General features: G+C 36.9%; 2 protein-coding genes across 2 annotated transcripts in view; both read right to left on the bottom strand.

The window, feature by feature from the left end:
* Positions 1-5,557, bottom strand: part of LOC123308173 (chaoptin) — a 37,613-nt gene extending 32,056 nt beyond the window's left edge. The window contains exons 1-2 of the mRNA XM_044890737.1: positions 5,246-5,557; positions 218-477 (exon numbers count right to left, since the gene is read on the bottom strand). Of these exons, the coding sequence (XP_044746672.1) occupies positions 218-473 (256 nt within the window). The 5' untranslated portion in view covers positions 474-477; positions 5,246-5,557. The remainder of the gene's footprint in view (positions 1-217; positions 478-5,245) is intronic.
* Positions 5,558-6,680: 1,123 nt separating this feature from the next.
* On the bottom strand, positions 6,681-14,635 carry LOC123308126 (glutamyl aminopeptidase-like). Its single transcript, XM_044890671.1, has 14 exons — positions 14,463-14,635; positions 11,901-12,267; positions 10,063-10,207; positions 9,694-9,952; positions 9,465-9,638; positions 9,304-9,401; positions 9,104-9,241; positions 8,744-9,021; positions 8,512-8,597; positions 8,338-8,453; positions 7,977-8,189; positions 7,692-7,771; positions 7,240-7,370; positions 6,681-6,937 (listed from the first exon to the last, which is right to left on the bottom strand). The coding sequence occupies exons 1-14, from the start codon at positions 14,512-14,514 to the stop codon at positions 6,786-6,788; spliced, it is 2,289 nt and encodes a 762-aa protein (XP_044746606.1). The 5' UTR covers positions 14,515-14,635; the 3' UTR covers positions 6,681-6,785.
* Positions 14,636-15,007: the final 372 nt, after the last annotated feature.

The raw sequence follows: 15,007 nt of genomic DNA, 5'->3' as shown, positions 1-15,007 counted from the left end.
AACAAAGAATGGTGAAAACCATATCCTCCTAGGATGCTTCGTTTTCGAGTTATTAGCAAGATTTCGACGAAGTTGAAAAGAGTGGTTTTCACAATTCTTTGTTACCTTGAGAAAGAGCTCGGAAACGTTCCATCTCTTCTACTCTAACTCTTCTAGTTTCGTAGATCTCTTCACTGGACATGCTAAACTATAGCTTTGTAGCGAAGTTTCCACTTACTGAAATGGCATCTGTGAATGCTGAGTCTCTCGATAGGAATATCATAGGTAGCCAAGTTGTTCAACGCCACACTCATGCTGGCCAGATTCGTATTATTACAAGCAACCTCCAGTCCATCATCCGATTCTTTTGTGCACCAGCAAGGGTGCAGCAGAAGTCCTTCTTTGGGGCATCTGTACTTTGGTCCTGGCGGAATATAGCCTCCGTAGACTTGGAGGAGGAAAAAGATGGCAACTGCATACAATGTGGTCCTCATGATTCTGAAATCAAGGAGACAATGTTTTTATTGTAGTCTCTTTCTTAAAACTGGACTTATTTAGAAAATATGGCATAATGATCAAGGAAATTTGAGTACATTGTTCACTGTTTTCCATCTATGTATGTATATGAAAAAGCCCTCATTTAGCAAGGTAGAAAATGGACACAGGACACACGTTAAATTTAGATTCAATGGATTCACGCAGACAATGATAATCGAAGAGGTAAAAACAAAAGCATAAAAGCAAGTTGAATAATATAATATGTACCTAGGCTAACCGGAGCAGATTAGAGGATTGTTGGTCTTTCGAATGTGATGTAAAGAGAACTAAATTCGATATTTTTCACCGCATGCCAGCAATATGGGAAATTGTAATCTATTATATTTGCTGTGCATTCTGAAAACGGAATGTTCGATGATTGCTGTTGAATTCGCTGAAATTGGCAGCATTATCATCCTTTCATTTCATTTAGCCCCGTTCAATCAATAAAAACAATTCGCATTGTCAATCGCAAAAGAACATATCAGTTGGATAGTTTTGATTACTCGGAACACAAATCTGAACGGTGTTATGGTTACATTCTGCCCATTTATCGAATCGAATTCATTTCGTATATTCGACTGAGTATTCTTGTGGAAAAATATGGTTGCAAAAACACCATATTCATCGAATCTCCCGTATGCTTTGTTCAACTGTAGATTTTCCGTATTTTTTTTCAATGGTTCACTTTCCTCTTGGCCAGATTATAAAACCCCATTGTATCGGGGGTACACAGAGTTTTTATGCCCATTTAGTTATAAAGGATGAGTCTTTGACACGTACAAATATTCAACATTCTTGAGGTCAAAAGAAACACTTTTTGCCTTTACCATTTCATTCACCATTATATGTAGAGGAATGAGATCTGTAGGGGACTTAAGTGCCCTTGGTGGACAAGTTTCCATAGCTCTCATACATTCATTGCTGTATCCCGTTACCGGGAATGAATCTACAAAAAGACAAGAAAAGAACAGAAAAGAGAAAAAACTAAAGATGCGAACAGATTTATAATTTCTTAGGCCAAATTGCAACTGTGTGTGCTCCTGTGACTGAAAAAACCCAACCGTGATCTACAGATCCTTCCACACTCCGGGCATGGATAGTCACCAACCAAATCTGGCCGCAGCTGTATCCTTCTCGAGTCTCCATAATAACTGTGTATCAGAGACTCCCACTGTGACCTGTCCAGCGCTAGTTGTTCCCAGTTATAATTGGCATTAACTGATTCAAGGGATTGATGTAATGTATTCTTAAACCCCTTATACTGGCCTCCTGGTTTTCGGGCTCTCTCTGTGAATACAGAGAGATACAGATCTATTTTGGGGAGTCTTGCGTCTTGCATCCTCAGAATGTGGCCGCTCCATCTGAGTCGGCCCTCTTTACTTGAGTCTCAATTGTTGTACAACTCCCGTGTTGCAAGACTTCTGTATTTGAAACTTTGTTGAACCATCAACCATCTGATGTGCATTATCTGTCTTAGATGACGTTGTTGCGTTTGTTCAAGCTGTTTAATGTGTCGCCTGTAGGGCGTCCAGCTTTCGCTTCCGTAAAGAAGCGTTGGGAGGACCACTGCTTTGTAATGAGCTGTCTTAGTCTTCAGATTGAGGTCGTGATTTTGAAACATTCTGACCTGCAGCTTCCAGAATGCCCGTGATGCCGAATTGATACGGTTGTGTATTTCCGTGTCTAGGTTAGCCCTAATATTTATGAAGCATCCCAAGCTCGACCTGTTCTAGAGTTTCAGACTCAGTTTGAAGGCTTTCTGGCGGACTTACTAGGATTTTGGTTTTGTCGATATTGAGTCTATAAGGCCTAAAGCTTCGTATATATGTTTATAGGTGTCCAGCATTATCTGTAGATCCTCTGAGCTGCTAGCGATAAGTGCGCAGTCGTCTGCATACTGAAATTTCGTAATAAACTTTGTACGAAAGCTGTCTCTGTTGATGGAAACACAGGCCAACATTCGTACCTTCTCCAGTAGAGCAGTTGAAGGCCAGTATACTATCTACATTTCACCTCCTAAAAGTCACAAATCTCGGGAGCAGAGCCAGAGACCCGGAAAACGATTCACCATCGATCCACACCTGGCAAATTGTCCAAATTCAATCGGTCCCATGCAGGGACCTGCTGCAGACCTCCCTCTAGCATCCCTCGGCGTTGAATATGCATAACCCATCTCCGATCGTCTCAAATTCAACGGCCCTCCCGGGCCTTTTACGCCGCAACCGTAAAACCGTGCATTTTCCGAATAATCTTCAACGTGTGTCCGCGGGATCGACATGTATGGCGTTTTCCGGTCGCTGTTTTCCCCTGACAGGTAATTTACTGCAGGATTCTCTGGAAAAACAACCGCCACGGGAACCGCGGGGTCCGCACCTATTCACACGCGGTGTTTCTTCATTAGCTCCATATTTGTCGATATCAGTTTTCTCCCTTAGGGCCTGGTCGAAGGAATTTTCCGCTTGATTGAGTTTAAGAGGAAAATGCGAGAGGAAAATTCAAGTGGTGGTAGAACTAGACTAATGGGAGGGAAAATACCTAGAGTTTTAGAGAACATTTGGACTGAGCAGGAGCTCAGTAGAGTAGAGTAGATTCTTGAGGACAAAAGAAACACTTTTTTCTTTTACCATTTTTTCCGATTCAGTCCTGATAAATAGATATAGGCATTTTAAGTTTTCATAATGCGCTGTGCCACCCCTGGAGATAAAAAATTACCTTCAGAATGACTAGCTAAATCTATGACACCACACATCTATGGATCTTTTGAACAGGGTTGTATTCAGTCGAATTACCCAGTTTTTCAAATGTCACAGATAATTTTCAATTCTTGAACATCAAATTACTCGAAAACGGCGCATTATCCTAGAAAATATGGAGAATACTTTAATTTTACAAAACGTTCAAATATTCATGAAATAACTTAGTTTTATGAGTTGGGTTGAACTTTTTATTGATATTCCAACAAATTATTTCAAGCAGTTTTCAAAACAATATTAATTTTGAATAATCTTCTTCAAAATGATACACCTTTCGATGAAATGAATAAACAAACGAGTTTCAAGACTGTATATTGAGCATGCATATCTCGTTAGATTGCCGGATTTCCATGTACAGGCTGTCAATTTCCTTTGAGGGAACCAAATCTGGGAAACAAAGGTTTTTAATTCTTTCACCGGACGGACAAACATAAAAAATTCCCCATGAAACACACACAGTATTTCTTCATCAAGTCGACATTTTTCGAAATTAGTTTCCTCAGCAGAGGAAATGAAGAAGTATTTTCCTCTCCATTGGATTTATTAGGAAAATTCTAAATGTTGATTGCGACAGCTCGATGAATGGGAAAGAAAAACACGGAAGAGCGAATTGAGGAAAAGTTTTTACGCGGATTTCGAACAAATAAGGGGCATACAAAAGTTTCAGTCGTTTAATTAGGCAGGTAAAGAAAATTAAGTGTAAACACTCGGTCCTGAAAAAATCTTTTCGTTTCACACAGACGTAACATATCAGCTGACTCAGTTCTAGAAACAATTAGACCTATTCAAAATGCAATAACGAGAAGTTTCTGATTATTGCACATAAATCGATAAATTCAAAAAAATTCAAGGTGTATCTCGAAAACTACAGATTTATAATAATAAGTTCTCAAGTCATTTTAGTAATTTAGAATGTGATATATTTCGAATGATCACTTATGTATTCGAGCTTGAGATGTGATCAAGATTTTGATTGACCTGCGAATCAATCTCCAATGTAAAATCTAACACGCATAAAATTTCCAGATGAAAATGTTTCGATTTCCAAATGAAAATGAGCTTATTAACCGTTTCATAATGAGATAATGTCTTGATCAATTGACTTTCGTATCGGACTTCAGTGAAGCTGAAAATTTCGTTTATAAAAGGGATTTCACGCTGCTCCTTATTTATTTTGTACGAGGACATTATCAGAATCATGAAGTTGTTCTGGTTGTTATTCATCTTTGCTGTTCTTTTCTCCTTTTTGTCACCCATGGAAGTACGGTAAGTATATGATATTTTCGAGAATTTAACCAGGTACTCAGATAATATTTATTATGATAAAATTCAAGATATATTTTGAGCACGAATAGAATTTTTTTTGAGTTAGTTAGTTCCTGCTGAAGATTTTCCTGATAATGATGACTAATTTGAAAAGAGGCGATCAAGATCATTGGGAGGCCTTGATTCTCCGATTCATTTGGGATGGGTATCTCAAGGATCCTTCAATTTCTTATTGATTATTATTGTTCTAGAGCACAGGACAACCCTGGAGAGCCGTCTAATAAATCTGACGAGGAGAAGAAACATTGGGGAAGTTTAATCAAATGTCCAATGAGACCAATAAAAACCACTGAGGATGTTATCTGATTCAAATTTCCATGGAGAATATCAAGAAGCTTCTTTATTACATTGTTCCATTATACAGTATTACATTCATTATATGTATGTCCCTCTTTTGATGGTTATAATATAAAATTTGTTGTATTCCTCTCTTGAAATCTATGTGACTCACTCCGAGTATAAGGGTATCAGTATATTTTTGAATTTTCCATCGTATACCTATATTGACGAGAATAATATTTCCGTCATTGATAATAAGTTCATTTGGAATAAAGAAATGATCTATTCAATTCGAATTCTATCAACCATTCTTATATCAAATAATAGGAACTAATCACTTCTTTCGCACAGTTGAAGTATCTACTCACCTGTAAATATAGTTATATTCAATTCCCTTCCGTTTGTTCACTTCTAAGTCACTCAGTGTGGTTTACATTTTTGATTATCACAAAACGAGGATTCTCAGCGCTTCAAAATGCACAACACTTATTGGATTTGATGGAATTTCCGAATAAGATCGTCACATTATTCCGAACATATAGCACTTTAACACCCGTTAGTTGGAAGAAAACTCTTACTTTTACTTCTCCAAGGTAAATGACTCTAGTCTGAGACAGAGGTGGAACTTGAGTATTCCCAGTTCCAAGGTGCTTTCTCTCCAGTGGTACGTGTGCCAACAGTAGCGATAGACGTTTGTTGAAGAATTCTGATGGTACTTTTAACGCAGATTACGGATTATTTTTTGTATCAGGACTTCCTAGTGCGTTTCTTCGCTTTTCTTAATTGGACTGCTGATTTTCGTACATAATTAGTGCTTAAGAGGAAATGGTGTCGATAAAATTACCAGTTTTTTTCCACTCCCATGGAATTTGATATCTGATTATTTGCGTTCTTTACAATTCAGAATCAAATGAATCTGTATCCTGAACAATCCTCAGCATTTCCTCGATAATATTTTTTTAATTGCTAAATTCTATAAGGCACTTCCAGTGTTTCGTTCAGTAGAATTTATTTCGTTGTTTCTTCGATAGATAAAGTTGAGTGAATCCTGAATGACAGCAGTAGATGAAAACTCATTACTGCAAATAGTATCATCATAATATACAAGTATAGTTTTTGAATTAAGTAGTCAAACTAACAGGGAGTATTACGGAAAACAACGACTGCTTTACGTTTGAAATGAAAAATTACATTTCTACACCTATGTTTATTCTAGTTCTTCTTTCTGGTTGCTGTTAAACAAAATATATATGTATTGATATCGATTTCCTAAATTCTGTAGATACCTCTTTCAGTTTTCTGAGCAGTCATGACAGAGGCGCCATCTATGAGAGGGCTAGATGAATTAACAAATAGGGTTGGTGAATTTGCAGAACAGAAATCTATTTATACATCTAAGTTACTTTCGGGTTTACAGGATAGATGGCAAGCCATTTTCTATTTGAATAAATATTGCACTCTTAATTCTCGTGAATTCTTATCAATATTCAATCAACGATCAAGTTTTTAATTCAGGACTTGGTCATTATATGGTGTACGAACTATTTGAGACATCTATTAGGATTAGGCAGAAAGAAACTTCAGATGCTCAAACGAAATCTATATATTTGATTTTGAATGAGGCTTCTAGATGACGCTTATATACATTTAATTATTTTCAAATATGTATAAGGGGTGCTCAGTCTATATTAGGCTGCCACCTAAGGATTTTTTCGATTTTGCTAGATTCTTGGCACTTTCAGTTAAACTCTTCAGAAATGTAGTAAGAGGAAATAGTTGAATATGTAATTATAAATAAAAAAGTTCCAATGTATATAAAATGTAATTGCATTTTGTAATATACGCTACTAAATATAACATAAAAACAATTTAACGATCGAATAAAAAATATGAGCAGTAGTCATGGCTCTACCCCCTTTGTCTGATGAGTTTTGGGATATTCTGTTTGATCCAAGTTAAGCATTTTTGTTCACCTTGATTTTCTTCTATTCCAGAACTTGCGTAATTCATATTCTCTCTGATCATTGTTGAATTCAATTTTCTCGAGTCCCTGAGAACAGCTGTAAAAAAATACAAATTATTATAAAGAAAATGAATTTAACCCTTATTTTATAAGCTTGTATCTGGATTTTTCAAATTTCACTATCAAACTACTAAATCAATAATTTATCATGTTTTTTCGTGAAAATCACTCTTGTTTGAAAACTATTACTTCCTCGAAGTGGTACTGAACAATTTCGGATAAAAATCATTATAATAAAATCATAATATAATATAATATAATAATTCTCTTGAAATATAGTTCAATTGAAGTCTCTAAGCATGAACAGTGAGGAAAACTCAAATTCTTTGATAATTTCACCTTTAAATATATACTCCACATCATGATGAACTGTTTCATTGAGCACTCTCAAAGATTCAACATCTTTGTAGCATTTACCATATTTGGGATGTCCTATGCAGAAAGATTCTAGAACTGCCATCCTTAAAAGCCTAAAATTTCGAAGTAAGTTGAATAGAATAGAAGGCATATCAGACATCGAGAAAAGCTGACCAATAAAGAAAATTCTTCATATAAGAGGTAGGTATAGTATTTATCTCAATGAAACTGCATTCAACGAAGTACCAAGAAACATTTTCTTCTTCAAGTTACTTCTCAACTGTACCTTGATATTCGTCTCTTTTATTGATACTTCTCAACTTTTTGCTTATTGGTATTCCGTTTTTGTAGTTTCATTTTTGATATTCTATGATCTCAAAAATCTGACAGCTTTCATCTAACTATAACTTCTAAAAATTCAATATTTTCCTCACCTTTTATCTTTGGAGTCAGTCTCTCCCACTTTCCAAGATATTTTATCGTAAAGGTCCACAAATATATCGATGAAATAAGCCTAAGAAAATGTTTTGTTTCAAGAATTTTTTATCTTACTCAGTATTTATGTACTAATATGAAAATTGTCAGACCACAGAACTCTTCCCATTTGTTGAACATCATGTTATAATATTTGAATATGTGAAATATGGTTAAGAAAACTATTCGAATTTAATATATAGTGGGATGAGGCCAAATAATTTTCATGTTATCTTTCCTCTTACCCTCAATATCTTCGTAACGGTGGTGTCATATTCAAGATTTTGAGAAAACAAGGAAAATGACCTACTGGCATAGGTATAAGTTAGAAAATCTATCTCTTTTATCGACCTCAAAGCTCCTATTACTTTGAGTGGAATATCGCATTGTATTTTGCCAATTGAGGACATGAAGAACGCGTCCTCTATGAAAGGTCCCATGTCAGTAGCCTTCAATTTCTGCAAATAAAAACGAATATCATTCATCCATAATTTTAACTGCCACTAGAATTGAGAGTGATGATAAAATCTAGAGAATAACTGAAAATTATCGATACTTTTGAATATAATATATCAAAGATATCCGAGAAGGTGTCATAAGTCTTACATGAAAATCACTGACAATCGCCTCATAAAGTTCTTTGGAATATATTGGACGATATAGACCATTATTTAAGTGGTTTATTTGAATCCATCGATCATCCTTTGATATTGGTATTTTCACTGAAAATCAATGAGAGGTAATCGACATTTTGGTTTGAAGCATTCTTGGTGAGATTACCTTGACTCATTTCTCTATCAAACCATGCTAATTTTGGATTCAAGTTGCTGCTGGTTATGTATCTAATAGGGAATGTCCATTTGTACCTATAAAAATTCGATAATTGGTACAGTATTCAAGAGCTGGGGCTTCTATGGGCAAACTGCTGTTTGATGTGCAAGAAAAAGTCCAAACATCCAATAATCTCCACCCAGATAAATATTAAGCAACAAAGATGTGATTGAAAACTCACCCAAAAATTGAATTATGCCCTCCTTCGCATAACGGTGATTGTGTCAAAACGAAATGATCATTTTCTATAGATACGTTAACTGCTGGTAACTGATTTTGGAATAAGAAACTCTCCATTACATCTCGGATGTTCAGAGTAGGCGCAGCACTCTCCATCAAATTTATAAACTCCCCTGTAGTGGAACATCCAAACTCGTGTCCTTTCAAATGCTTCCTGACAACTTCTCTGAATTTCTCTTCACCTATCAAGTCTTCCAACATCAACAGGAGAGCCCCACCCTAAAAATTATCCTAGTAGAATGTATTCGCTTATGATTGAAACATATAAGTTTCAGGAGAGACACAGAAGCTCTTCCTTTACCTGGTCATAGGTAGTTGGGCCATATTTCGTTCTGATTTCTCCAAGTGTTCTGGGGTAACTGGCAGTTTCCGTGACGTCATCGTCATAGCAACTCATTTGAAACAGCGAAAGGTACTTGCTTTCTTGAAACATATTTTTCTGCAAGGGAAAATCAGTTCTTTGTAGTTATTGAGAGTTGAGAGTGTTGAGAGAAAGATTACCACAAAAGGTTCTCCGAGTAAAGCTTCACCTGCTTTGTATTGCATATAGCGAGCAAAACCCTCTGTGAGCCAAATATCATTGTACCACGGATGGGTGACTGAAAAAACGGAATATTTTCAGGAATGAGAAAATTTGGAATTAATAGGTCAGAGTTCAGTACCTAGATTTCCAAACCACATATGTGACACCTCATGACAAATCAATAAGTCAGCCTCTATGCTATATTGGAGTGTGGACATGAAGGGACTTCTTTTGAAAAGAGCATGATCTTGATACATAATCAAGCCATAATGTTCCATCCCTCTACTCATATAAAACGGTATGGCAATAGAATCTGGAATCGAACAATGTTTGAGGTCACTTCTCGAGGTATATTTTGGGCAACTTACCCAGTTTGGGCAAGGGAAATGGTGATGCAGTGTAATTTTCGAAAAACGCCAAGGCTTTCTTGGTAACTTTCAACGCTTCTCGTAATTGGACATCCTTCTTCTGGGCGTTGAAGAATCGAAGGGGGATCACTCTGTCGCCCGAAACATAATCTATCTCGTCGTAGTTGTAATCTGTTAAAGTCCAAGCCAACAGATAGGTCGACATTGGTATCGTGCTTTCAAAATCCACAGCTATTCCATTTGGTGTATCGAATCTTCCCTGTGGAGAAAATTCTTAGTATATATTGTGAACTATTCTCCACTAAAAACCATTTTTCTTATTCAATATCCTCGAGTGAATGTATATTTGGAGCTCGAAAAAAAACTTACTATTTCTCTCATATTCGAGAGAGCTTGCCAGGTATTATTTGGCTTTACCAGGCGTATATTGAAGGTCGATTTGAAATATGGCTCGTCAAAACATGGGAAAGCTAACCTAGCGTGGTTTGGTGAAAACTTCGTGGCCAATATTACCCTAAAAGAAAGTTGAGAAAAGATTTACTTATTACAAGGCATGGTAAAACTCAGTGGCGAAGCTTGCCTTAGAGGGGCCCTGTATCAAAATGTGTTGAGGGGCCCTAAGGAAGGGTGAACTAAAATAAATGTAGCAAAAAATGTTCGATATCTATCGAAATGATTATATGTATAATTAAAAGTTCTAACTCAAACTTGGTGCTGGGAGCGAAATAATATACAAACAATATAAAATAATACACAAACAACATAAAATGATAAACAAACAAATAATATACAAACAATACAAAATATTAAAGATACACTTTTCTAGCCTTTATTTCAGCAAATCTATTTATCAAATCAGCCATAGCTGATGACGATTTCAGTTTTTTAAGTTGTTCCCCCTCTATTGACAATAACGACATGTGTGATAGCCGTTCCTGTACCATAGAAGTCCTCAGATAATTTTTTATGAGTTTTAATTTTGAAAAACTCCTTTCAGCCAGCGGTTGCAGTAACCGGGAGGGTCAAAAATAAAAGGCAGGCAGTAATAACGTCCGGAAAACTGGATGCAAGGCTACTGAATTTTATCAGGACTAATTCTAAAAGTTCTTTGATGGCACGAATTTTCTGAATTTCAGATTTTAAGCATATTTTCAGAGCAATTAGTGGATCAGAAAAATCAACTGAAATATCCATACTGTATTTAGCAAACAGTTTTCCGGCTTCTTTTTTATCATCATTTCGTTCGACAAAAATGGAAGTATCTCCGGTTATAATACTCCGAACGTATTGGGGTTATCTCTTTTTCCTTCATTTCATTTTTTTCACAAATCAAACTTATTAACTAATCACAAAATCAAAGATTATAGAGAATAATCTCTGCACAAAAGCGAGATTTCAGTTCAACGCAAGAACCTTTTTCTATGAATCTCGTGAACGAGTTGAAATAAAACACGTATACGACGTATACTTTGTCATTCCCTTAATCGGGGGAATCACGGAGTTGGCTAGTCCGAATTCAAAATAACTACACACCACCACCTGGTAGATAAATATCGCCCTATCCCCTAAGAATACAAAAATCGAAATAAGTAAATTGTCGTGGCAATTGGAGCGCCAGCTCAACTGGAAAAAAGATTTTTTTTTGATTTTCGTATCTATCTGAATGATCAATTCGGTGTAATGAACAGGATTTTTAAATGAATGGTTGTCTTAGCAGTTATTCTCAAAAATGCTATTGTAAAACCTGTAAGAGGATTTGGATAACATTTTTAGGAATTTTTTGCTTACAGACATTCGGGGGCCCCTAAAGCCTGGGGGCCCCGTATCACTGATACCGTTGATACCGCGGTAGCTACGCCCCTGGTAAAACTGTAAACAAGGTCATAGGTTTCCAAGGTTCAGATTGTACTTGCTTTCAAAAAGACTTATATGGTTGTTGTCCAGGCGGGTTATTAAGGCAAGAAAGGCTGCTTGAAATCAAGAGATATTTTGCACCAAATTTGGTTCTTACACTTAAAAGGCTCAAATCTGGCCAGTTCTCGTAAGTCTCAGAGTCCAGTATCAGATAGACCCCTGGAACCTTCACTCCATTACTGTCATATTCAGCAAAAACTAGCTTACATGGAGTTAGCTGTACCTACCTTCTTCTTTTCGTTGTAGAAACCATTGTTTTGATGCTACAAGACAAGGTTAACCAAATTACATACCTCGACTTATTATCTCCAGTCTCCAGCTTGTAGAATCCAACATAAGGACCGAAGGTCCCAGTGAATTTTATGTTGAGCACGTGTTCACCAGGGTCTATCTGTTCTTTACCTTCATAAAACACTTGAATGATTTCGTTGGGGTGATCCACGATGAACTTGGTAGTTCCATAGGCCTGGTCCAACGTGATATTGTCTATCAACAGCTTCTTGAGATTCAAGGTCACGTTGCTTATGGGCCGTTCGTTCCTCAAGAATATCGTGACTTCACCCTCGAAGGTGTCGCCATCCATATCAGGCACCAGTTTGAGGGAGTAGGAGGTGGGAAAGACATCCCTCTGCAGGCGGAAATGGCCTGAATTTGCTAGTACTGGAACAAGCAATATCGGATAACTCTAAGTGATATTGAAAGGGGAACATAAGAAGTTGTTTTAGTAGATCATTATACACTGCGCAAAAAAATTAACGCACATTCTGAAAATCTCAATTTTAATGAAAGTTAACTCTACATTGACTTTATAACTTATTTTTATGTTCTCTCGGGAAGGTTTTGAACGAAACAAGACACATTAAATGGAAGAAAAATTCAAGATTTCACCGAATCTTATGTGAAAGAAGAGAAATGAACAATTTTCAAAATACTGAAATGCTGATAAGTGATTTAATACTTGGTATTTCCACCCCTTGCGTTGATTATAGCTCGGCAATGACGGTTCATACTCAAAATGAGTGATCTTAAAATGTTCTGATCTAATCCTTCCCAGATTTCTCCGAGTTGGATTCCTAAGTCATTAAGAGTAGCTGGATGATTTTCTGAACTTCTCAGCCTTCTATTGAGGTTGTCCCAAACCTGCTCAATCGGATTGAGATCTGGACTTCTTGCTGGCCATTCCATTCGAGAAGTCAAAGATATTCCACCCCATACCATAATCGATCTTCCCCCGAAACCAGTAGTATTCAGGAAATTGCACTGAGCATATCTTTCATGTGGACGTCTGTATACAAGGAAACTTCGATCACAATGGTAGAGGCAGAATCTAGACTCATCTGTGAAGAGAACTCTTTCCCAATTGGCCTCTTCCCAATGGATATGCTCTCTCGCATAATCCAAACGCGCCCTTCGATGGGCTGGGGTAAGAGCTAGGCCTCTTGACGCGACGCTAGGCCTTAAATCATATTCTCTGAGACGGTTTCTTATTGTCTGGGTGCTAATTTGCCCCTCATGAGTTTGCTCAAGCTGAATTTGAAGGAGGCGAGCGGTTGCAAACCGTTGTCTCAACGAAGAAACTCTCAAGTAACGTTCTTGAATGGCAGTTGTTACCCGTGGTCTACCCTGTCCTGGACTTCGGACATTCATACCTGTCTCTCTGAATCGCTGCAACATTCTGGATACACTTGTATGGGAAACTCTAAACCTTTCTGCAATTCTTGTGTATGACCACCCTTCTTCTCGCAAAACTACCGCTTGGGCACATTCCTCTTGGGTCAAATTGCGTGTTTCGCGTTGCATAGCGATCGAGTGTAGAAAATCAAACGAAAGAAAAACTATTCATCACTAGAATTGATCGAGAACAACTGATTTTAGAATGGAGCCAATACATTCAAAATCTGATAATATCATCTTTTTTATTCCTGCTGGGAAAAAACATCTGTATTGAAGAAAACCGTTGAAAGTGGATAACATATGCATGCATAATTCTGATAAAAATAATTATCATTGAGAACACCTTCAGTTGTAGAATAAATTTGAGATTTCCATGTGCGTTAATTTTTTTGTGAAGTGTAATATGATTCAAGACTGAGAAAATTTTCAAGCTACTGAGCACGTGGCGATTTTGGGAAAGGAGTTATCCCTCTAAACAGTTTATGGCAGGCGTCAGAAGCTATAAGAAGCCTGAAATACTGCATTGCCTCATCGTGAAGGTCAAGCTCATGACATAAGTTTTGAACGTTCATATCAAAACCATGAGAGATCCTAACAATTAGTGGACATCATCAGTTTTAGACCACCAATGTTTATAACCAAATTCCATTGATTTCTTTCACTCACTTTCCCTTCTGATTTCACATGAAGAGAAATTTCATCGATTCCCGGAAAACCTGTCAACCCCAAACTTATCCTTGGCATTTAAAAGGCGAAGAATGAAATTACCCAAATTGGATAACTCAACTCGAAACGTCTGTTGCAGTTGAAAACGTTCGCGATGCTTTTTCGCGCAGAGAGAATACGAAACGTAACAATAACGTGACGCAGCGTGCTGATACGCGTGATATGCTGAGCAACGTGTTAGGATTTTGAGATCAGAAGGATAGCAATGTGTAGAGGTAAGATTACGATAAGTATACGACTATTAAAATGTCCATTAACGTGATTGGAATGTGACATGTCAACTGCTCAAATTCATAACAGGGTAGGTCGCCTATCCTTTTTTGAGTTTGAGTGACATCTTGGGTCTTATCAGTTGGAGAAGTAATTAGAGAATTACCTGAAAACCAACAAGATATCCTCAGACACACAGTTCATCTATTGAAATTTTGAAAAACTTCAAACAAAGAGTCACTTACCATTCGTTGACCAGAGCACAAGGCCTAAACACAATACCTTCACCATCACCATTCTAACACAAACACCCTTGACTTACCGAACGCCAAGTAATCTATGAAAATTTTTTATTCAAATCGACGTTATCCAGGTACAAACTTCCTTTTCTATGTTAATTCTACGGATTTAGATTTATGCATAAGCCAACCTTTATAATAGTTCGATTTATAGCGCAGATGTTTCGGAATTTTCAGACGTTCCATTTCATTTGAATACAGTAGGTGGAGTAGAAATTGGATTTGGAGAAGATAAGAAACAAGCAGAGAGGTAGAAATAATTTTGAATGGGTTCATAGTTACTGCTGAAAATTTATAACGAACAGTGCCAATCGATTAGAACAGCTTTTCGATGAATTTAGTACGATAAATACTGTGCTTAATTGTAAACGCTATAATTCTAAAAAGTGGCATAGGAGTCCCAACTATATACCAAAGATATAACTTCAGAGAGAGGTTAAAGGAAAATACTGCCTTTTCTTGCATAAGAGAGCCCTTCAATTATTTTTGCT

The sequence above is a fragment of the Coccinella septempunctata genome, chromosome 2 (assembly GCF_907165205.1).
Source record: "Coccinella septempunctata chromosome 2, icCocSept1.1, whole genome shotgun sequence".
Taxonomy (NCBI): domain Eukaryota; kingdom Metazoa; phylum Arthropoda; class Insecta; order Coleoptera; family Coccinellidae; genus Coccinella; species Coccinella septempunctata.
Note: the sequence above shows the minus strand (reverse complement) of the source record. Positions and strands in the feature narration are given on the sequence as shown.

Bases quoted from the DNA above. Each gene is read 5' to 3' on its own strand.
- LOC123308126 (XM_044890671.1), bottom strand. From the start codon at position 14,514: ATGGTGATGGTGAAGGTATTGTGTTTAGGCCTTGTGCTCTGGTCAACG. The intron at 9,022-9,103 runs GTAAAGGAAGAG...GATAATTTTTAG, and splicing joins GCCCAACTACCTATGACCAG to GGTGGGGCTCTCCTGTTGAT. The intron at 8,598-8,743 runs GTGAGTTTTCAA...GAATTTTTATAG, and splicing joins GGGCATAATTCAATTTTTGG to GTACAAATGGACATTCCCTA.